The sequence below is a fragment of the Mycotypha africana genome (genome assembly GCF_025528875.1).
Source record: "Mycotypha africana strain NRRL 2978 chromosome Unknown BDF20scaffold_12, whole genome shotgun sequence".
Classification (NCBI taxonomy): Eukaryota; Fungi; Mucoromycota; class Mucoromycetes; order Mucorales; family Mycotyphaceae; genus Mycotypha; species Mycotypha africana.
In genome coordinates this window covers 688,110-708,156 of record NW_026515736.1, presented here as the reverse complement: position 1 = coordinate 708,156, position 20,047 = coordinate 688,110, and the positions used below count along the sequence as shown (strand labels likewise).

General features: G+C 36.6%; 10 protein-coding genes across 10 annotated transcripts; 6 read left to right on the top strand and 4 right to left on the bottom strand.

Annotated features, from left to right (window-relative positions):
- Nucleotides 1–1,715: 1,715 nt before the first annotated feature.
- Nucleotides 1,716–3,042, top strand: BDF20DRAFT_916938 (uncharacterized protein; the record flags this gene model as incomplete). Its single annotated transcript, XM_053084514.1, has 5 exons — nucleotides 1,716–1,949; nucleotides 2,034–2,316; nucleotides 2,383–2,567; nucleotides 2,648–2,777; nucleotides 2,864–3,042. The coding sequence occupies 5 exons, from the start codon at nucleotides 1,716–1,718 to the stop codon at nucleotides 3,040–3,042; spliced, it is 1,011 nt and encodes a 336-aa protein (XP_052931862.1).
- A 1,669-nt stretch (nucleotides 3,043–4,711) lies between these two features.
- BDF20DRAFT_828018 (ubiquinol-cytochrome C reductase hinge domain-containing protein) lies at nucleotides 4,712–5,242 on the top strand (the record flags this gene model as incomplete). The annotated part of the gene is made up of 4 exons (XM_053078213.1): nucleotides 4,712–4,874; nucleotides 4,935–5,015; nucleotides 5,081–5,124; nucleotides 5,210–5,242. 4 exons carry the CDS (start codon nucleotides 4,712–4,714, stop codon nucleotides 5,240–5,242), a joined length of 321 nt encoding a protein of 106 aa, XP_052931861.1.
- Nucleotides 5,243–5,651: 409 nt separating this feature from the next.
- Nucleotides 5,652–6,194, bottom strand: BDF20DRAFT_896156 (uncharacterized protein; the record flags this gene model as incomplete). The annotated part of the gene is made up of 2 exons (XM_053082494.1): nucleotides 6,164–6,194; nucleotides 5,652–6,094 (listed from the first exon to the last, which is right to left on the bottom strand). The coding sequence occupies exon 2, from the start codon at nucleotides 5,934–5,936 to the stop codon at nucleotides 5,652–5,654; it is 285 nt and encodes a 94-aa protein (XP_052931860.1). The 5' UTR covers nucleotides 5,937–6,094; nucleotides 6,164–6,194.
- Nucleotides 6,160–7,038, bottom strand: BDF20DRAFT_828055 (uncharacterized protein; the record flags this gene model as incomplete). The annotated part of the gene is made up of 1 exon (XM_053078217.1): nucleotides 6,160–7,038. The coding sequence occupies one exon, from the start codon at nucleotides 7,036–7,038 to the stop codon at nucleotides 6,160–6,162; it is 879 nt and encodes a 292-aa protein (XP_052931859.1).
- A 353-nt stretch (nucleotides 7,039–7,391) lies between these two features.
- Nucleotides 7,392–7,784, bottom strand: BDF20DRAFT_793511 (uncharacterized protein; the record flags this gene model as incomplete). The annotated part of the gene is made up of 1 exon (XM_053076232.1): nucleotides 7,392–7,784. A coding segment is annotated over one exon (393 nt), but the record flags the coding sequence as incomplete, so codon positions are not given.
- Nucleotides 7,785–8,518: 734 nt separating this feature from the next.
- Nucleotides 8,519–9,565, top strand: BDF20DRAFT_839512 (uncharacterized protein; the record flags this gene model as incomplete). The annotated part of the gene is made up of 5 exons (XM_053079283.1): nucleotides 8,519–8,536; nucleotides 8,650–8,843; nucleotides 8,886–8,926; nucleotides 9,315–9,336; nucleotides 9,523–9,565. 5 exons carry the CDS (start codon nucleotides 8,519–8,521, stop codon nucleotides 9,563–9,565), a joined length of 318 nt encoding a protein of 105 aa, XP_052931857.1.
- A 1,065-nt stretch (nucleotides 9,566–10,630) lies between these two features.
- BDF20DRAFT_896146 (ubiquitin-conjugating enzyme/RWD-like protein) lies at nucleotides 10,631–12,090 on the bottom strand. The gene is made up of 6 exons (XM_053082493.1): nucleotides 11,941–12,090; nucleotides 11,786–11,865; nucleotides 11,594–11,708; nucleotides 11,440–11,492; nucleotides 11,239–11,367; nucleotides 10,631–11,164 (listed from the first exon to the last, which is right to left on the bottom strand). The coding sequence occupies exons 1-6, from the start codon at nucleotides 11,982–11,984 to the stop codon at nucleotides 11,034–11,036; spliced, it is 552 nt and encodes a 183-aa protein (XP_052931856.1). The 5' UTR covers nucleotides 11,985–12,090; the 3' UTR covers nucleotides 10,631–11,033.
- Nucleotides 12,091–12,750: 660 nt separating this feature from the next.
- On the top strand, nucleotides 12,751–13,233 carry BDF20DRAFT_896142 (uncharacterized protein). The gene is given in 3 exon segments (XM_053082492.1): nucleotides 12,751–13,011; nucleotides 13,022–13,041; nucleotides 13,138–13,233. The coding sequence occupies 2 exon segments, from the start codon at nucleotides 12,823–12,825 to the stop codon at nucleotides 13,028–13,030; spliced, it is 198 nt and encodes a 65-aa protein (XP_052931855.1). The 5' UTR covers nucleotides 12,751–12,822; the 3' UTR covers nucleotides 13,031–13,041; nucleotides 13,138–13,233.
- A 1,056-nt stretch (nucleotides 13,234–14,289) lies between these two features.
- Nucleotides 14,290–17,369, top strand: BDF20DRAFT_896141 (salt tolerance down-regulator-domain-containing protein). Its single transcript, XM_053082491.1, has 5 exons — nucleotides 14,290–14,596; nucleotides 14,694–15,551; nucleotides 15,625–16,415; nucleotides 16,491–16,552; nucleotides 16,617–17,369. Exons 1-5 carry the CDS (start codon nucleotides 14,391–14,393, stop codon nucleotides 17,217–17,219), a joined length of 2,520 nt encoding a protein of 839 aa, XP_052931854.1. The 5' UTR covers nucleotides 14,290–14,390; the 3' UTR covers nucleotides 17,220–17,369.
- On the top strand, nucleotides 17,347–19,730 carry BDF20DRAFT_896136 (uncharacterized protein). The gene is made up of 3 exons (XM_053082490.1): nucleotides 17,347–17,506; nucleotides 17,612–17,736; nucleotides 17,830–19,730. The coding sequence occupies exons 1-3, from the start codon at nucleotides 17,420–17,422 to the stop codon at nucleotides 19,670–19,672; spliced, it is 2,055 nt and encodes a 684-aa protein (XP_052931853.1). The 5' UTR covers nucleotides 17,347–17,419; the 3' UTR covers nucleotides 19,673–19,730.
- The last annotated feature ends 317 nt before the right edge of the window (nucleotides 19,731–20,047 follow it).

The following is a 20,047-nucleotide window of genomic DNA, read 5'->3' as shown; positions in this document are numbered from 1 at the left end:
AAAAACTTGCTTCGTTTAACTTTACTTTTGTCGACTGATCAAAACTGCTCAATTGGGTTCAGTGCAGGAGAATATGGAAGATAATTTGCATATCGATATCATCGAGAGTAAATTATACTTTCTTATGTCAGTTGAGCTACGAATAGGAGTCATGGAATAATGTCCCTCCATTTCTGGATACATGTTCGTTTCGTCAAGAGTAGCTTTTTAAAAAGCTCAAGTAAAGTCCTATCAATGTTCTTATGCTATAACCATCAAACTCACTTACGATCGTTCTCTGCTTAATGGACTTGCAAAGTAACATTGATTAAACTTATGGCAGAAATTGTACAAAAAATAAAAGTTGCTTCGGCTTCAGTCATTGACACTGTAATTACTGCAGGAGTAGCTTTCTTTGACCGAGCCGTACCCCGTTTCGCGTTAATGTGAAAGGTCAATTCTTTGAGAAAGACACAATTTGTTGTGAAATCTAGGTCAGCTTGTTGCCACTTTTGAGTCCAATTGTATCTTTGCTAATGCTTTTCTTCACTGTTTTTTCCACAGAATGAAACTGTGCTTACTTAATAGACAGATTACATTGAGTTGTCATGGAGTTATAAACAGTACTACGAAGATGTGATCCTCATAATTTTGTTTCCAACTCTCCACCACTTTATTGACAACGTCAGAAGGATTCTCATCGATATAATGAAGGGAAATTGCTTAAGCTCATTCCCAAGAATACCGACGGTGCCTTGAATTTTTCTTTTTTTTTTAAAAAAAAAACGCATTTAGTGTTTTCGAAATAACGCTCTGCCTACCTCTACGCTGCCCGGCTACGAAGAACCAATTGTCCCGCAGTAGTAGAAGCATTGAAAATTAATGAAAAAAAATCTACTGTTGTCTTCACCAAAGTACACCGTTAGCGTCGCTTATTGCATAATTGCATGTTTCTTCATCCCCCAATGGAAGTATAACGGGATTTGATGGTCCTTCTGGAGGTTTATTCATTAAGAATTGAGTGAGAGAACGTATCGTTCAACAACATACGACTCTTCATCAAGAACAAGATCCATCGGTTCAACGCCTTGCTCACCGACAGCATGCGCTTGATCTTCATAAAATTCGACATATTAAACATTAATATCTGTAAAATAATTGTAAATAGAAAGAAGAGTGCAAAATGGACATAGAAAAGATCGTAACCCCTTCTTTATACTAATTACTACCAAAGAATTTTATTTGGATAATTACTCAGTGATAATTAATGAACGGGATTTGTAACACGTGAGCAAAAACGTACAATTTTTTTTTTTTTTTTTTTGCACGACATTGAACTCAAATTCAGCGACTTTACTTTCTAGATATGACTGTATTTACAAGCATGTCTTTCTCCTTTTTTCTGTACGACCGAATGGAAGGCTTAATGTATAAAAATAAACTAGAAATGCGGCTTTATAATCATTTAATTAAAAAAAGCTTATATAATGCTTCGTAAACCCTTTTGTTTTCTTTACAGCATTCCTTTCCTCTTCTTTCTGCATCTTCATACTTGTATCCTTTGGCTTTTAGTCATTTTTCACTTATAAGCTTCCTACAGCTTATTTTGATTTTTGTACATATCCAATCTATACCACTTGCCTTACATTATTATTCTCTACTGTTTGTAAATGCCCCTGCTCACAAAAATCGTTGACCGTGTGACCGAGACCAAATGGTCAAAACTGTATATATCAATGGCATGCTGCCAATGTATAATCATTGTGGCACTTCAAGCCTCTATCTGTTTTTTAAACACGTATCAAGCGCAACTTTTACCAGAACCTTCGACAGATAATGCTCTAACAGCAAGCTCGACGAGTAATGACTGGATTCCATTAAGAGCGGCAGACCGGCTAGGTCGAATCAAGTGGGAAAATATCGCTTTCATAGGCTTTCAATTTTGGTTTTTAGGCATGGCTTTTGATGCTGTAAATATATAATTATACTTGAAAATTGTTAGTTTATAATAGGCCTCCATTAACCTTATTCCTCTTTTGTATTATTCTATATAGACTGTTTATCAAAATACGGCAGAGATCTTAGCTTTAGCTATTTTAAACGTAGTCTGTGCTGTCTTGGGTGCTCTTCAAGTGGTAGATGGTGTGAAATGGCTTACGAGTCTGTCTACTACTTCTTATTCAGTAGCGCCTTTATCAATTGCCGAGAAAATCGAAATTGCTCTATCAGTAACGATTATGGCTTTTGCTATCATTATGTCATTTCTCAGTTATCAAATGTCAAAGCAATTTGGTTGGAATATCTATAAAAAGATTGGTGCTGATGTGCAGATTCAAAGTAAGAGCGCAAATTACCCTACTCTATTTACCTATTTTATTCATAAACTAACATTGTGCTTTATAGAAATGTATCGCATCTTCCAGTTTTTTGTTCTATCTTTAAAAATTGATATTTTCGCGCAGTTTATGGTGTCTGTCTTTTACCTGATTCAATTTGCATTGAAGCAAGATGTAATCATGTGGGAAACGGTTATTCAGTTTATCGTTACCATTCTCCTGATACCCATGCTTTACTTTGGCCGTATTGCAGTGAGTAATACATTTGATCTTAGACTCTGCAAAGTACAACATCTAAAGAACGGTTTTTTTTCTTCCATTACCATCCATAGGGGAGCAAGGAAAGTAAAATTTACATGACTATGTTCATTACCTTTGAAATGTTGGTGTTGTTTGATTTTGCCTTGATTTTTTCACAAACATTACAGCCTAATAATAACTGGTATACTTGGATTTGTCTTAGTAAGTAATCTAGGCCTCTTTTATCCACAATTTAAGAAGCCATATCCTAAATTTCAATGGCTGACTTTTCCTTTTTTTTTTTACAGTTTGGATTGGAGTTGCGTTTGCTTTGGTATCATCAAGTTTAGGTATTGTGTGTATGCGAAATTTTGGAAAAGGTCTGAAGCCCTTCGTTCAGAGAGGAAGAACAAAAGCCAAAATTGATCTAGAGAAAGGTTTATCGAGAAGAGATGCCCACAAGAGTTGGCAAATTGATGATGACTAGGGCTCTTTAGCTTTTGTAGAAGCTATCATTATAATCGCTCGCTGGACGAACTATTTAACTCCTTCAATGGCTTTTTTTCGTGTTTCTTCTTTCAAAGCCCTTTTCAGAGATAGTTTTTGTAATTTATACGAGATAATCACCATCTCGCTTTTATTTATTGGCCCTACTTGTTATTCTCATCGTTACGTTGTACCACTTCGACATGTTTACAAGTAAAAGGAAAGGAAAGTAAAGGATGGCTGGTTCATCAAAACTGCTTCCCTTAAAAGTCATTATCTATGAGTCCACATCACTTTAATTCGTTACTTTTCTTGGAAAAGCCGAGGAAATGCAAGTATAAAATAACAACGGATTCGCCGTAAATGGTGGAGACAAACAGTGGCTGAATCCATTTACAATCGAGGGGTTAAGGAAGTAGCACAGTAGTACTGTTGACTTTCAGGAATGTGCCCGAGTCTTTCTCAAAAAACTGTGTTTTTAACATCAATTGAATCGCAAAAAGGGGGCTATCCCTTCAAATCAGAAAAAAAAAAGCAGCTTACATTCTTTAAATTGTACTTGGAGAGTGCTAAAACCAAGCCCGACGGACCGGTTGGCTGTTACACGTATTTATATTACACTTAATACGCCTAATACACTTTGTATGGAACACGCTGAATACGTTTTGAAAGATTTAATTTATGCTAAGCCGAAAAATCTTTCAGGTCTAGAATCCAGCAAAAAGTCTATCGGGGTATACTCACTGAGTATAAAGCACTTATTTGCACATAATTTTATTGTATCCCTATTCCATCGCTAAATTAAATAAACTCGAGAAGCCGACATTCTACATAAGGAAAAGTATGTCTGACAATAACCAGTAAGTTGCCATCACACTCATTGGACACTGAGGACACAGTTTCAATGAATGAATCAGAATTCTTACATTTGAAGGACGAAAGAGGAAGATGAGGGTCTTTAATAAACAAGACATCACAGATATTATTATCTCTTCGTGTCCCATCACATCCACTTGCTCTATGTAGGATGATCCCGTCCTTATTCAATAATTGCTCGTCTTGCACCTAATCTTTTACACAACGCCTTAATTACTTAATCAGATGATTCAGCACTTAATAAAATCTGACGAGCAGGCGAAAAATGCCGACCTTACAGGTGCTCGCACTTTGGAAACTCTTTCGTCCATAAATTATCCAAAGGTGCCATAATTTGAATTATGTCTTTGTTAGATCTGGCAAATCTACTGGCTTCGTCATACTCTTTTCGCCTTAGCGATTGGCATCAGTTCTCTCAAATACATTATTTGGCTTAACGATTCTTGTGTTCGTCACCTTTAGAATTCAGTCAGCTAATAGTGAACACTTTACAAATCTTTCCAACAACTTTTTAACCGAACAGACAAATTGACAGTAGCGAAGCTTTAACGGGACATAAGGCAATTGTACCCTATCTTTTTCTTTTAGTTTTGTGACGGACTTCAATTTTTGGGTATCCAGTGTTGTGTGTCCTGCTCGCATTGGCACCCCTGAAAGTCCTGACAGGTTCCGATTCTTATTGTTTTTGTTGTAGTGCGAGAAAATACAAAGCTTCCTTTTTCCTACAAATTTAACCCCCCCCCCTCTCCACCTTTAGTGTCCTTTAACATTTCCATTTATTTTGATATACAAAAATGGGCCTTTCTGAATTTTTCTCAAATTTGATGCCTACTGTATTCGCTGAAGAAGAGCAGCCGGTTGAAGAACCAGTTGAAGAAGTCGAAAGCGAAGCTCCAGCCGAGGAAGAAGAGGAAGAAGAAGAAGAACCCGAAGATCCCAAAGAAGCTATATTTGAAGGTAAGACTAGGAGCATTTGTCTTGATACTAGCATATAACTGATACTTCACAACGTTTAAGCTTGTACGGAGGAATGTTCAGCATTGAAAAAACATCTCGATGAATGCAATGAGCGTGTTGAAAATGGATCCAGTGAAAACTGTAAGGTTCCGCATTGTATAATGTCATCGTAGTTGTGGTGACTGACTTCAATTTTTCTACTATAGGCATTGAAGAATTCTTTCACTTTATGCACTGTGCTGACGAATGTGTAAGTTTCTATTGTTTTGACAATGCCATGTTATTCCGCCCTGAATTTTTCTGATGAACCCCATGCTTTATTTTCTGATTTATAGGCCGCGCCAAAAATCTTTGCTGCCACCAAATAAGCTACATTAGCGCTCATTTACACACACGCCCACCACATCCGATTGATTATCATATATTTATTACTTATGAAATGAAAATAATACAAGGAATGAGAAAAGATATGAACTATATCTATAGAAGTATCTATTTGAAACGTAGTGATAAAACAAATATAAGCTTTATCCTTCGCTGATTCTTTCGCTTTTCGCCAATTTCTACTGTACAATATCCAAAGAAAATAATTAAAGAAATTAGAAAAAGTTGGAAGTTTTCAGTAATGGACTGTCTACCAGAAATATCAATGTATTGTACGGTTAAATAATTCATTTTATTGGATAAAAGTTTTAATGACCTGTGAGCACGTAATGCCTTTAACACATTGGGTCTGCTATGGCCACTTCTAGTGGCTGTATAGAACTAAAAACCCTTTTAAGAGACAAAAGGTAAAAAGGAAAGGAAAAGGAAGAGGGAGAAGGTAACAGTTGAATAATTAACAGCTATGATAACAACCAATCTGTAAATTGTTGGCTGTGGTGGGAGGTCAAGACGATGTTGTAAGTGTTCTAATTCGATAAGAATCGAGCACATTACAGGCCGTCGTCTACGCCAAGTAGCAATTATGTGGGTATGACGTGGCTTACTGGTGGGGAGCATATTCAGTAAGAATGACATAGGATCAGGGATGGTGGTAGGGACGAACAGACGGTCGTGCATGTTGAGACAAGTTATGGCAAGGGATCGTGAGAGGAAGGCCACCAGGTAGCCACTCAAGGCGCTATCGAATCATCCGGCTCATGTATTGTACGTTTAAAGAGATATTTTATTACAATGAAATTTTACTCAATGAGCACACAGATTCTACGTCCATCTTCCTTGTATTTGTATCAGAAGTAGATCTTTAAGTGCCTTAAGAATAGTCATTTACCACCAAGAACGCTTACCTGCATAAGTCAACGTCTTCTTTTCTCTTCGGCTCCTCTTTTATCGTTTTTTTCTTTTTTTCTTCTTGAGCCTCCATACGCTCCCGTTTTGTCTTTTTAACTTTGCTTCTAATTGTCTTCTTCTGGCCATTCTTCAGTCGTCTTTTCCTTTTCTTGTTTCTGTTTGTATGTTTTCTTTTCCTCCTATTATACTTGCGACCGCCGTCAATTAGCACATTAGCTACCTCAGCATCTGCCCGTTGTTTGCCTTGGTAATTGTTGAAGTTTAACTGGGCCCATTTTGAAGCTGTAGAAGTCAATAGTGTCTGCAGATGTTGCAATGTGTATTTCAAGTACACAATATAGGTCTCTTTGGACATAACCTTCGGTGAAGGCAACGACGACTCAATGGACGTTATTCCTTTCCTTTCTTTTAATTTCTTCGAATAAGTGCTTCTCCTCGTGTAGCCCGCAAAGTTGGCTCTTTCACTTTTGCTGCAACTGCGTATCTCGTGATTAACATTGTTGAAGCCAACCGCAGCTGTAAAAATTTCATGCTGCCCAGGATCAACAGTAATTGGGTGAAAATACTCACCTACTTCCACGAGATTGAAGTCGTCTAGTTGTAGTAGTGCCTTTGTATTACCGGAAGTAGCCTTTCGTCTGACAAACTGTAGTGTGATACCATGTCCATCGCTTTGGGCAGTGCAGTTTAGCTTTATTTCACGATCGTTAACAATATCATCGACGGAACTGTATCTAAACGTATACAAGTTAAAAACGCGGTGAAAAACCTCAACCTGTTCTCTGTAGGCGTTTCCAGGATACTTTTGGCTCGTTATAATAGACAGCGTTTTGTGGTTGATATGGATATGGCGCCATTTCAAAGAGGGCATTGGAAGCAAAGAGAAAAGTCGTGGCTTTTTTTGCTCGTCTGTAGTAGCTTCGGAAATAGACAACACCTTCTGCAGCATCAAGCCTAACGCTGGTAAGAACATAGACCCATTGGCAGTAAGATTTTCTATGTTCGGGATCGCGGGCAGTACGTCTTCAACAGCTTTGCATATGGCATTAGCCTCCTCTAACCGCTCTAAACCGGCCACCCCGTTTGGCCATTCGTAGTCCCCCTTCATTATCTTTTTGAAGCAGTATTCGTTGACGATTCTGTCGATTTCTCTCTTCTTATGCTCCTAGAACATAAAATAAACAGAAATTCGTGAGACACTCTGCTACTACAGTTGTTATGGATGCGATCATGACTTACAGGGAACAGATGCTTCAAGCATGTTCGAGCGTAGTGCTTGAGCCTATTTTCAGAATTCTCTACTATAAAGTTTGAATAAGTAGTGGCCAGTGTCACACAGGCCGCTGCCATCGAATCGCTGTATCCTTTCTTCAGACTGTAAACGATTGTAGGAAATTTGCTTTTAAAGTCATCGAAGGCAAGCGTGACCGACATGTCCATGTATTGTTGATTTCTGACCTGCTTCCCTAATATAAGCTTGCAGATGCTACACCAGAAGTTCTGCTCATAGAGGTATGGATGACCAGTCATTGTTTGGTAGTTATCAGTAATGTGGTAATTCACAAATAGTTGTGCTCTATACACCACTTGACGGGTAAATTCTGCTAATTGGATGATGCTTTCTGTAGCGATCTGTGCAAACGCCAGTCTCATCAGTGTGGTTAGAAGCAGCTTCCTGCTGTAGACTTCATGACCATCTTCAAACAGCTGGCGGAGTAAGACATCCTTTGGGGGCTTGTAGTTCAAGCATAGTGGTAAAAATGACCCACTATGGCCTGCTTTACCGCAAGAGGAACAAACAACATCTTGTTCTGCTCGATTCTTGATTTCTTCCAATTTCTTCTTTTTTCCTCTAGCCTTTGCAGCCTTAGTCTCGTAATCATCCTTCGCTCCTGCTTTTCTTTTTTTGGCTTTAAAACGGGTATGGTAAGAGATCTGTTTACCTTTCATTCGGAAAGTGATAACACGGCTTACATGCATCGTAAAGCTGGCATTTGTAACTTTTTTTGTTGATATGACCAACTTCTCCACAGTCCTTACAAATTCCTACATTCGTAAGGAGTATTGAATTGTAAAACTCTGTAACTGAACATAAGATTGCAAGGACATACCTTCAGCAATTTCTCTTTTCTTTCTTTCTAATTTTCGCTTGAGATATCTCTTAGTTTCTCAAGAAGGCATAATCACATAAGCTTTTAAAGAGGTAAATAATATTAGAATGGGAATATTTTCCCTTGTAGAAAACAAAAAAAAAAGTGATAAGGTTCTAGATGAATAAAGATGCCGAACAGTCAATGAGAGTGCCAAACTATGAGTCATTTACGTAGAACACAGCTGGTCGCCTAGTTGTCATGGCAATTAAGAAAAATGTACGTAATCAGTTCCAGACAATCACACTATGACTACTTGAAAGAAAAGACAGTCTGTTTTGAATCAGATACGTAGTAGGACGTCACAGCCTGTTCTTATATTAATCCAATAGTACGTTATCGTTCAGAAGCTTATGAATAAGGAGCTTCCTGACAATGTATGGTCTCCAACATTTAGACAATTTATAATGGTAGCAAAACAGAAAGAAACGGATATCATGACCATACCTCACTTATTAAATATGCTATCAACAAAAGCAGATATAGGCCGCTTTTTCATCTATCTTATTTACCAGATGTTGATCCTGTAAGTACTTACAGTAATCTCTTTTCGTAATGCTTGATTTAGTAATACTCTGGGTTTAGTGATATCATTTTGCTTTTCCGAAGGTAGGAATAGCGTGCCTAAATCTAAATCAAACATTCAATAATAGTATTAGAAGTTTCTACGCCAACATTACAAAATGGCATATGTCTGAAACTCTTCGTTGCTTATTTTTATTATTAATCCCATTGGTCTTTCTTCTTTTATAAACTTTTGTTATATCTAAGCTACTGCAGATCTTCGGGAGATAGTTTTGCAAAGTTTGTTCCATACAGTTAAGACCTATTTTTTGTCAAATGTCTATCTTCAATAGCAAACAAACCTTGGACTTTTAGACCTAACTTCTTGAATATATTTGTTTTCTTCACGTGCTTTATCAGAAATATTATCCATGAGGTCTGCCTTACGGCAGCATGCGTTATTCACTTTTACTCTTTTTATTCATTCACACAGATGCTGCTCATGGTTTATTACTGTAAGTCACAAAGCTTCTCAATTCTCCCAGTGTGCAAAACCTTCAGCTCAAAAATTATGGCACATAGCGTAATGTTCCGATTAATAACAGCAGTAAATAAGCAAAGCATATGAAATAACGTTAAAATCGCTGAAAAGTAAAGCAGTAGAACAAAAACAAAAACTAAATAAATAAATAAATAAATAGGAAATATCGACGTAATGCAGCAGCATTTTATTGTTGTATTTGAGTATTTGAGTATTTGATGGTTTATCTGCATAAACCTCATACTGCATATATTGTTAATAGCTAAACAGTATCCATAATCTGCTACCTTAACATTGTATAATGGTATCATTTTGTTTCATTTTAAATTAATCACAATTCGATCAATACAAAAGGGTGTCCAAAAAAGCTCAATAAAGGCTCCATACTGTCTTACATTGAAATTCATATTTACCACAACCAAAACATATTTCTAAATCTTGAAATTTATAGTACCATAAGGCTTTATTTTAGTGTAGATATATATAAGCCTCTGTATGGATGAGTCAAAATTATACTATTTCTGTGCCAATTAAAATTATGATGACATCTAGTTAGGTTTTGAGGGGAGTATGTGGTTAAACGTTGAGCAATATATTGCTAAAGAACTGTTTAAGAGTGGAGTCAGTCTTTTTTACCTAAGCTTCAGTTTACATAGTGACATTATTGCTATAGATAGCATGTAAAAAGTTGAAGTACAGTATGAATGATGGAAGATAAACCTATTGAAACTCCTCGTTGGATATTCTCGGCTTCAAACAAGGAAGCATGTATGAGAATCAAAGTGCACAGCAACATGATTGTGAACCTAAGTACAACGATAGTAGTTACTACTTACAGCTTGAAAAAATAACCAACCTGCTAGAAATATTGGAAAGAAAATAACATAAAACAATTTCAGTTTAGAATAGCCCGTACTTTCCTTAATCTTGGTGTCTATACACTATGAATTCAAACCTTTCATTTTATTGTTATTGTGACATTATGTTGGCTTAAATGCCAGGATTCTTTATAATTCTATTTATTCTTAACTCTTGACAGCTTCAACCTTAGTAACGTCGACCCAGCTACTATTTAGTCTGAATTTGCTATCCTCTACTTCCGTATCAGAGAAGTCCAATTCAGTCTCACTCTCATGTAATCAATTTTGAACCTGCAATATATCCATTGATTTCACATTGCATACACTTTATATGCATTTTTGACTTTGTTCGTTATATCTCTTAGAGATAAAGAGCCTTAATCACCGTAAAGTCACTTCACATCTGTGGTTCTTTGAAATTTTCATATGGAGCAAATTATTAAGTCTGATAGCTTTATTCTAATGTGTGCTATACTTGCATATTATGACTGGGTGGTCTGTTTTGTCAGTCTCAAACATGCTGTCTCTTATTTTCATTTTTTTTTTTTGCGTAACAAACATAAATAAGCTATTTGAGAGTTATTATATAGCTACTTTCAATTTATTAACAGATGTAGAACTACTGAGTAACAAATTAGGAGAATGGGGAGGGTGGTTATGGCTGAAAATGTATATAAACGATGTGTGTCTTCAGTAGAGCGAAGTGGCGGGCAGATTCGATATATTCCGGTTATAGGGAGAGGGGAGGATGAATAAATATGCGGTGCGTGTATTTTCAAAATAAAAAAAAGTGCGATATGTATAAATATGGTTACAGCTCCATTCCAGCAGCTTCATCCTCTGAGGAATCATCAAAGTTTACGGAACTCATATCGTCATCATCATCACTTTCATCCGCTGCAGCGTCAGCAGCTTCTTTTGTAGCATATCTAGAAACGTAATCTGTTGCTTGCGTCAGCTTACTTTCTATGAAATGAAATAAACATGAAAACAATAATAAATGTATGAATATATACCTTTTACTTTGATATCATATTTAGCGGGTTCTCTCATTAATAATGCAGCTGCTTCACCATTTAGAGGATCTGTTGGGTTGGGATATCTGAGTAGTTGAGGAAGAAAGACTTCAAAAATATTAATCATATCTACAAGTCAAACTTTTGATGAGTATCCGATGTTTTTCATGTGGTCCTCCATGATCTTTCGCAATACTTTACCAAACATTGGACTCCAGGTTTGATTGATGACGTCCAAACAAACAGAACCACTCCTGTTATGATGATTAATCGAACAACAAAAATAAGGAAGAGAGGGGTTTTAGATTAATCACCAAAGGTTTCAATCAAGATCCTCCATACAGTTAACACTTACACTTCATCGATATTGGGATGAAATATTCTGTTCATAAAACCAATGCTAGGTGATTTATATGGATACTGATCAGGTAACTCTACATGTACTTTCCATACCCCTCCACTGAAAGGCGCTAAACAAATAATGCATGTGAGCGACTTTTTCTCCTAAGTGTTGTTCTTTCTATGAAATAGCGCTATGACACTTTACTATCACTAGGTCCATGAAAACGAACATAGAATTCTTGCATATTATCGTTAACTAACGTAACTTCATAGTCGCTCATTAAGCTATATATGATATGTATAAGCAATAGTAAGCCAGTGTAGCGAATCTCTTTCTATTGTCATCCTTTAATTCCTTACAGTTTCATAACGTCAGTTTCGATTCTTCTTCTGGGCGTAGACATTGTTGTAATGTATTTTGTGTATAGAATGTAGAAATAAGTAACTTATGTTTGAGCGTTTGACGAATGTTGCTCCCTTAAATATTTCAAATATGTTCTGGAAAAAAAGAAAAATAGAAAAACCATTCAAGTGGAGAGAGATTTCTTTCTTTTTTTAACTTGTCTGTGTGCGTGTGTGGAAAAAAAAAAAAAAAATTGTTCGGCAACAAAAACAGAAATTAATGCAAGTGATTGGTTGACGTTTCATCGTACCCATTTTCATCATCTCTTTACTACAGTTTTTTTTTTTTTTTTTTTTTTTTTTTTAATTCACGAACTTTATTAGAAGTAACTGGAAAATTAGAGATGATATATGGCAATAAAAGAAATGAAAGAGGCATAAACTGTAAAACTGCTGAAAAAAACCATTAAATGTATACTACAAGCTCGTACGGAGTGTTCTGAAGCGAACCTCGTCTTGGTAGACGGTACAACTACAGTTTTTCTTCACCAAAATCAGAAATACTACTAGGCAACTTCGGAAAATGTAGTATATTTATGAGAAAAAATATTTACATATTTTAGATAAATTTAATAATAAATTCAGACGCACTTACCAAAAATTACCCAAATTGTTATTGAATTGTGAGTTGAGTAAATGAGGTAGAAACAGTAAGCATTCGGCCTTTGGTTACTTTATGAATATATTACAACTTACACTGTAAGAATGTGTGAAGGAGTGATATCAATAACACATGTAGGTCTCGTTTAAAAGATGTTTTTGGCAGGATTGACGTCGCTGTCTTTATATTCTCCAAATGTCGAATGCTTGCATTTATTACAGCTAGTCATATATTCATTGATGAAGCAGATTTCCATTTTTTCATCTTCACCATCAATAGGTACTTGTGCCTTCTTGTTCGGACACAGATTGCTTGTAGGCCATGCATGTGTGGCTTGCTTTCAGGACGGATACGTAATTATTTTCGTTGTTTTTATTATCAGCTTTGAATTCTTGGAGAGCTTCTTTTTTTACACCTTTTTTGACAACTTTGACAACACTGGCTTAGACGAAGAGGCACTCGAACATCATTAGTATGCCATTGTATTAGTGTGTGGGTAACTGGAGCAACGTAGATGATTTCTTGATAGAGAGTCATAAATAAGATAGTCTTACCTATGTGCAGCTTGAGCCTTTATAAGGGCCGTTCTGAGCTGGGAGGTGTTGTTTGCCTTTTCACCTTTGTTTTAAAAGAAACAAAACAAAAAGGAAAAGAACACTGTGCGTTCTATTGTATAGCGCGTTCCTTTTTTCTTTTTTCGTTGTTGTCTAAGAATTGCTTCATTGACAACATCACGATCAACTGAATCAATAAATAACGGCTCTTACAAAGTTCTGAAATATCATTGCTATCTACAGACAGTGGCGTATCTTTGCTCCTCAGCTAGTTTTTTGATGTTATAGTATGATTAATATATTACACAGGATAGTTAAGCGCGCTGGTTATTGCTCTTGTTTCCTCATCACCCCTCCGTTTTTATAGTGCCCTGAGTTCAAATTCTAAAAAATTCATCTCAAACCGAAACTACCAAAATCTAAAAAGTATTTGTGAAACTTCTTCAACGCAAAAACGATCGCTAGCAATTCACGCTTGGTGACCGGATAGTTACGTTATTTATGATATTTCCAAAATTCGTTATTCTGTTCGTCTGAAGCAAACAGTATGAAAATCCGAATCATAAGTTAAAAACTGTACTTTTCAAAGAAAGTTTTGAATAGAATTTTCATCCCTCTGCTTCATGATTGAAATGATTTTGTTCATTGAGTTTATAAGTAAAAATGCCCAATCTCAATGCTTTTTGTATGCTTAATTGTGCAAAAAAAACCAAAAAAATGCGCGTACACAATTTGAAGAAAACAAAGCACGCATGAAAACTCATCATCTGACTTTTTATTTTTATTTTTTTTTAAGCACTGAACAAACGCCCCACATTTTTCTTTTTCCATGTTCACTTAGCTGGGTGCATGTTTCCATACACCCTTCCCCTTTAAACACGTAAAAATTTCAAACCGGCACTTTTTTTTGAGCCTACATCTTTGATCTATTCTTAAAATCATTTCAACCATCAGGCACTAAATTCTAACATAGTAAATTCTTTTTACAAACTGATGGATGATAATAGCGCAAATCAAAGTTCGTTTATCTCTTATCAATTATTGTTACAGTGCTGCTGTTGCTGCAACTCCCCTGATTCGAGATATGGAAATAAAAACTTTATATTAAATTTTCAATCCCTTTCATTTTCATTTTCCTACTCTTTCATTATTTCTTTCTTTTGAACAGTTCCCGACAACAGAAACTGTCTTTGACTCATTCTCAATCGAAAAATTAATAAATGCAATCGATAAACTTCTAATTTCAATATACCATGACTCAAGAATATATATTTAAGAATAAAGACATCTGGACGGCTACAGATTATAAAGAGGAAAGGCAACGCATCCGAGATTTTTGGTTGCAATTGTCAGAACAGGAAAGAAGATCCCTCGCTGAAGTAGAAAAAGATACCATCATACGTCGAATGAAGGAACATCAGAAACATCACTGTCATTGCACAATATGTGATAAAAAGAGGTATATTCTGTACATTAATTGTAATCCTCCTATTATCTAGCCAAATTTGTTAAGAATAAAAAGAAAATAAAACAAAAAAATGAATAAATGAACGTAGGGCAAGCATTGATATTGAATTAGAACGTCTTTACGATGCTTACTACGAAGAGTTGGAAGAATATACCTTTCGTCAGCAACAGAAAAGACAATTATACAATAGCTCTACTACCACTTCGACTACGACAACTACTGCGTCAGTTACATTTGGCGTAGAAGAAGTTTTTGACGAGGAGCAAGAGATGACAGATGACAATGACGAAGATGACGACGAGGAAGATGAAGATATGATGAGTGATTCAGACAACAATAAGACAGATGATGATAAGATAGCTATTAGGCGAAATCTAACTAAAACAGTGAGAATCAAAGGAAATATGCTGGCTTTAGCGAATGATTTTTTGAAAAACGATGGCAGAGGGTTTATCAGTATGATTGAACAATTGGCTGAAACAAAACGGAAAAGAGAAAAAGAAGCAGAAGAAGTTCTTCAACAAGAGCGATGTACAGCACACGAAGATAACCATTATGATGATACTGAGGCTCAGCGCGATGACGCAGCATCAGATAGCGAATATAACGAAGAAGATGAAGATCACGACCAACAAGAGCACGATCATGAGGAAGAAGAAGACGAAGAGGACGACGATGAAGATGAGGACGACGACGAAGACGAAGAGGAGGAGGATGAAGAGACCGCTGAACTGAAAAAGAAACAAAGAATGGAAGAAGGTCGAAAAATGTTTCAGATATTTGCTGCGAGGATGTTTGAACAAAGAGTTTTAAGTGCTTACAGAGAAAAAATTGCTCAAGAAAGGCAGAAACGTCTCATTGAAGAACTTGAAGAAGAAGACCGCTTAAAGCAAGAACGAGAGGCTAAAAAGCAACGTGAAAGAGAGAAGAAAAAAGACAAGAAGCGGTAAGGAGTAAAATTTTGAATTCTACGTTTCATCAAGTCTGTGATTTAGCTAACATTGTATTTTTAATTGCAGACAACTGAAATTGCAGCAAGAAAAAGAACGCCAGGAGTTAGAGAATAAACGAAAACAAGAAGAATTAGCAGCTAAGATGGAACGTGAAAAGAAATTAGAGAAAGCGCGTTTAAAAAGGGAAGAAGAAAGACGTCAGAAAGAAGAAGAAAGATTACGAAAAGAGGAGGACCGTCGAAGACGAAAATTAAAAGAAGAGGAAAGAAAGCGTAAACAAGAAGAGGAATTACGTCAGCAAAAGAAGAAGCAATTGGAAGAGAAGAAGAGACTTGAAGCAGAAGCAGCAGCAGTCGCAAAAGCTAAACAAGCTGCTGAGGAGAAAGCTGAAGCTGATGCAGTGGCTAAAGCGGAACAAGGAAAGACAGCAAAGGAAAATGAGGAGAAGGAGCGTAAACGTAAATTACAAGAATTCACTTATGCACAGCAACAACAGCAACAGCAGCAACAGTTAGAAGAGCAACAACGGATACCAAATGTATCTACTATTGGAAGTCCGTCGAGGAAGAAGAAAGCTAATGATGTTAACAAAGTGAACAATGTCAGCGATCAAGCACAGCAAACACGACAAATAACTTCCTCAGTAACGCCATCCAACGTTTGCCAAAATAATAACGACACATCTTATTATTCTTTATTCTCCAATGTTCTATTCAGACAGCCTATAACTAATATTTCTAAACCGACCTCTTCAGCGTCTAATCTCACAAGTAGCAAAAGTGCTTCATTCATCGGCAGTAGTAGACGACGACGACAAGGGTTCACAGGTTTATCAAATGATGTGAAATGGACAAATGGTAAAAACGAAAAACACATTGTTATTGAGTAGGGAATAGTTGAACATTCATACACTTAATTCTCACTGTATTTAGGCTGGACACCCTTAAATGCCTTCTCGGATACTGTTCACGATAGGATCTTTGGTGATGTCTTTGTAAGTTGCTTGTGTGGGTTTCGTTAAAAAGTATTTCTTAACCAAGTTCGGTTGACTACTCTAGGCTGGAAGGTATACACTAATACTGAAAAAGGCGAAAAAGGCATACCTAAAATTGAATGAATTTGCACAAGCCCAATTGTATATGACGCCTGAATACCACACTTTTGAGCAGCTGCATCAAATGATTCAGCAACTAGAAAAAGAAGAGGAAAGAGAAAATAAACTGGCCGTTACTACGACAACTACAACCATTTCGACTAAAAAGGTTACTTTTGAAGAATTGTATGAAGCAGTGACTCAATTAGACAGCGGTTTTCAATGCGTCAATCATCCTCAGCAAGGCTTTATTGTACATTTACCGTCAAGTCCCTATAATTCTACACCGCTACAGTCTACTCGGCCGATATTATCTCAGTCCATTTTGTTACGGCAGCCATCACCGCTTTCACAAAGTAGACAAGTCAACCACATTAAGCAACCAACTATTACTCAATTCTCCGCATCTGTTCCTCCCCCAGGGAATACTATTTTGGACGTCTTATTGACAAACAATACCACACCATCAGCCGGAGCCATGTCAACTAATTCTCTTGCAGCAGCCATACCGCCACTGCCCCCAACTACGTTAACAGCATCATCTTCAGCTTTCTCAAATTTCTTTTGAGAATTGCTCTGTTTTTTTATGTGATAACTCATCAAATGCGTTAGCTGTCTTGTACTAACGGAAATAAAATGATTAGTGTGCGGTTATGTTGCAGTATAAGTTTCCCCTGAGCTGAATTAAAAAAAAAAAAAAGCAACAGAGCCTTTTTTTTCAAAAGAAAAACTCTTGCCTTTTGTAAAATGTCGTGATCGGTTGGAAGAATGTCTTTGCCAGAAAGTATACTTAATATTAGAAACAACCAATTCTTTACTCTGAAAACTGGACTGAAAGACTATATCATAACCAGAGTACGTCATTATGAAAAGTTGCATGAAGATTTCTTTCAAATGATTATTGCATCAGTTAGACATAGATTCGTGACGAACAATTGCCTTCTCTTAACTTTTGAATAGGCTTCATTTGCGAGAAATGGAATAAACAATAGTAATATAATAAGCCTCCTATTAACAGAAGTCTCTGATGGTGTATACAGCATACCAGCTTTACTCATACCCTCTCAAGTTCAAACAAAATTTAAGTAAAGAGCAGTAGCACTGGTTGATTATCATTTCATCCTAGACAACGCAGGACACTTAATCTTTCTTCCTCTGTGTTATTCTTACGTGCATAGATTGAGCGATTCCAATATGAATGATTGCCAGGAGTTGGTTGGCAGAATGATTAATATCGACCAGTACATGGTGTCAGCCTTTCGAAAAGAATCGCAGTTCCAGCCTTATTTGATTGTGCTAAACTTCGATATATCTTCTCAAGAAGGGATCATTCAGGAAGAAAAAAACGTTCCCAATATATCTAGTCACCCAGATGTACAACAATGGTTAGAAAAATTGCAATTGAGTATACCCGACAAAAGCAGGCCATTGTCATCCTACTTCAAATTGAAAGGTACAGGAGGAAGTTTCTTCGATACCACTGGCAATGGCGCTTTTAATAACCAAGCTTACATCTTTCCTCTTATGCCCTTTATAGTTTTGGAAGAGAAATTTTCAGCACCTTTCGAAAAAGTAGAAGCTGCAATTGAAAGTATATCATCGTTCGACAATGCTTCTCAGAAGAGCATCAGTAGTAATGCTTCAATAGCATCTATCAATACGTCAGTTGAATCACCTTTGCCTTTGCAGCCATCACCACAACCGTTAAAGCAGAAGCAACAGCAAGAGCGAGTATCGTCATCTTTTGTAAATAGTCTGTTAAGCAATGTTAGTAGAAAAATTAACAAGTGGTCCTTTTGGAAACCAAGCAGTAATGAGGATACGCACATACCTACAGAGAGAAGCCAGCAGCAGAGGTGGACCCAGCAACAAAGGTCTGGAAGCAATAACTATCAAAAAGAAAAGAAAGAGAGTACTCTGTCATCATCATCATCTACATTCCCAAAGGAACAGGAACAGCAACTGTCAAAAACGAGCATAGCAATAAGCACAGAATCTCCTTTATCAAACGACTATAAAAACGAAAGAAATATGAGTGAGATTACGGTTGAAAATCCAATTGGAGGAAAGAAGTCGAATGCCCATGATACAACTGCAGAAACAGACATGTTAGAAGAGTTTGAAATTATGAAACATTTGTCTGAACCTTCGGATAGTGAGAACAACCCAAACGTAACTAAAAATCAAAAGAAGACAATTCAAGACGATTATAGGTCGAATAAGAAACCAGCTGTTGCAAATGGCGAAAAAGTCGAAATGGAAGTAATACCAAGTAAGGATTCAGTTGCAGTCTCAGATAAACCTATTGATACGGTTCAAAGTACATGTGATACTCTTATAAATGAAGCAACCGCTTCGGAGACCGTTCATCATAATGAAATGCTTACATACAGCGATACCGAATATATACACACCACTGAGTTTGGTATTACTCATGAAAACGATAAAATATATATGAAAGACGAACCGTTGGTGCAAACGACAACTCAATCACTACCATCTGTTACTACAATGAGTACTACCAACAAAGCTCAGCATAAACACTCATCTGTAAAGAGACGACTATCTAACAGCGAAACACCTATGAAGAGATTGAAAACTAACCGAAACACTATCAATCGCACGAATATCGCCCTTCCTTCCGCAACCGCATCGGACAGATCAATTGCCGTGCATAAAGTTGCTGAAGAATTGAATAGTACAGCTGCCAGTCAGAGACATAAACCTACTGTTTTTAGGCGTCCTACTGTTCAAGAGTACCAAGTTGAAATCAGAGATAAATTCAATTCTTCAGGCAAAGCATGCGACACATCAACGTGGTTGCCAAGCTTTTCCTCTGGCACAAGATATTTAATTATGAATGCTACTGATAGTAGTGGGCTACAGTATGAAAAAGATGAAGAAGAAGAAGAAGCATCAATATTAAACCAAAAACAAGTTATTGAGAGTTTGTTAAAAGATAGTTCGACGGACCCATTTATGAGACGTCAACTTTTAGACAAGTATAAACGCATATCTTAGTATACTGTAATAAACAATTCAATCATTTAAAAGGCAAGCTATTCGTCAGTTTAACATGAGTATATATATATACAACTTCTAGTTTGACTTTCTAACTGTTATCTGGTCTCATCTGTCATCGGCTATGCGTACAGTTACTTTTATTGCGGAATACTTTCCTTCATGGAGTACTTATGATTTTTCGTTTCTCTCCCAGAAAGCATAAACTATCCTCTCATTGAATGCTTTGGTACTGTAATTGATTTTGATTTCTATTCGTATCCTCAACCCCAAACCTGGTATCACGGATGACCGGTTGTTTGCCACATTCTTTGTGAATCTGACTACTTGCATCATCAACAGGAGCTTGAGGTATTTGCCATAGTTCACAATTCT

Excerpts from the sequence above, each read along its gene's own strand:
- BDF20DRAFT_896142 (XM_053082492.1), top strand. The coding sequence starts at position 12,823 with ATGAAGCAGATTTCCATTTTTTCATCTTCACCATCAATAGGTACTTGT.
- BDF20DRAFT_896146 (XM_053082493.1), bottom strand. The coding sequence starts at position 11,984 with ATGTCTACGCCCAGAAGAAGAATCGAAACTGACGTTATGAAACT. Across the intron at positions 11,866-11,940 it reads GAAACTGACGTTATGAAACT|CTTAATGAGCGACTATGAAG; the intron begins GTAAGGAATTAA and ends TATCATATATAG. Across the intron at positions 11,493-11,593 it reads CATCCCAATATCGATGAAGT|GAGTGGTTCTGTTTGTTTGG; the intron begins GTAAGTGTTAAC and ends TCATCATAACAG.
- BDF20DRAFT_896136 (XM_053082490.1), top strand. The coding sequence starts at position 17,420 with ATGTCTTTGCCAGAAAGTATACTTAATATTAGAAACAACCAATTCTTT. Across the intron at positions 17,507-17,611 it reads AAGACTATATCATAACCAGA|GCTTCATTTGCGAGAAATGG; the intron begins GTACGTCATTAT and ends ACTTTTGAATAG. Across the intron at positions 17,737-17,829 it reads CAAGTTCAAACAAAATTTAA|ATTGAGCGATTCCAATATGA; the intron begins GTAAAGAGCAGT and ends TTACGTGCATAG.
- BDF20DRAFT_896141 (XM_053082491.1), top strand. The coding sequence starts at position 14,391 with ATGACTCAAGAATATATATTTAAGAATAAAGACATCTGGACGGCTACA. Across the intron at positions 14,597-14,693 it reads ACAATATGTGATAAAAAGAG|GGCAAGCATTGATATTGAAT; the intron begins GTATATTCTGTA and ends AAATGAACGTAG. Across the intron at positions 16,416-16,490 it reads TGATGTGAAATGGACAAATG|GCTGGACACCCTTAAATGCC; the intron begins GTAAAAACGAAA and ends CACTGTATTTAG.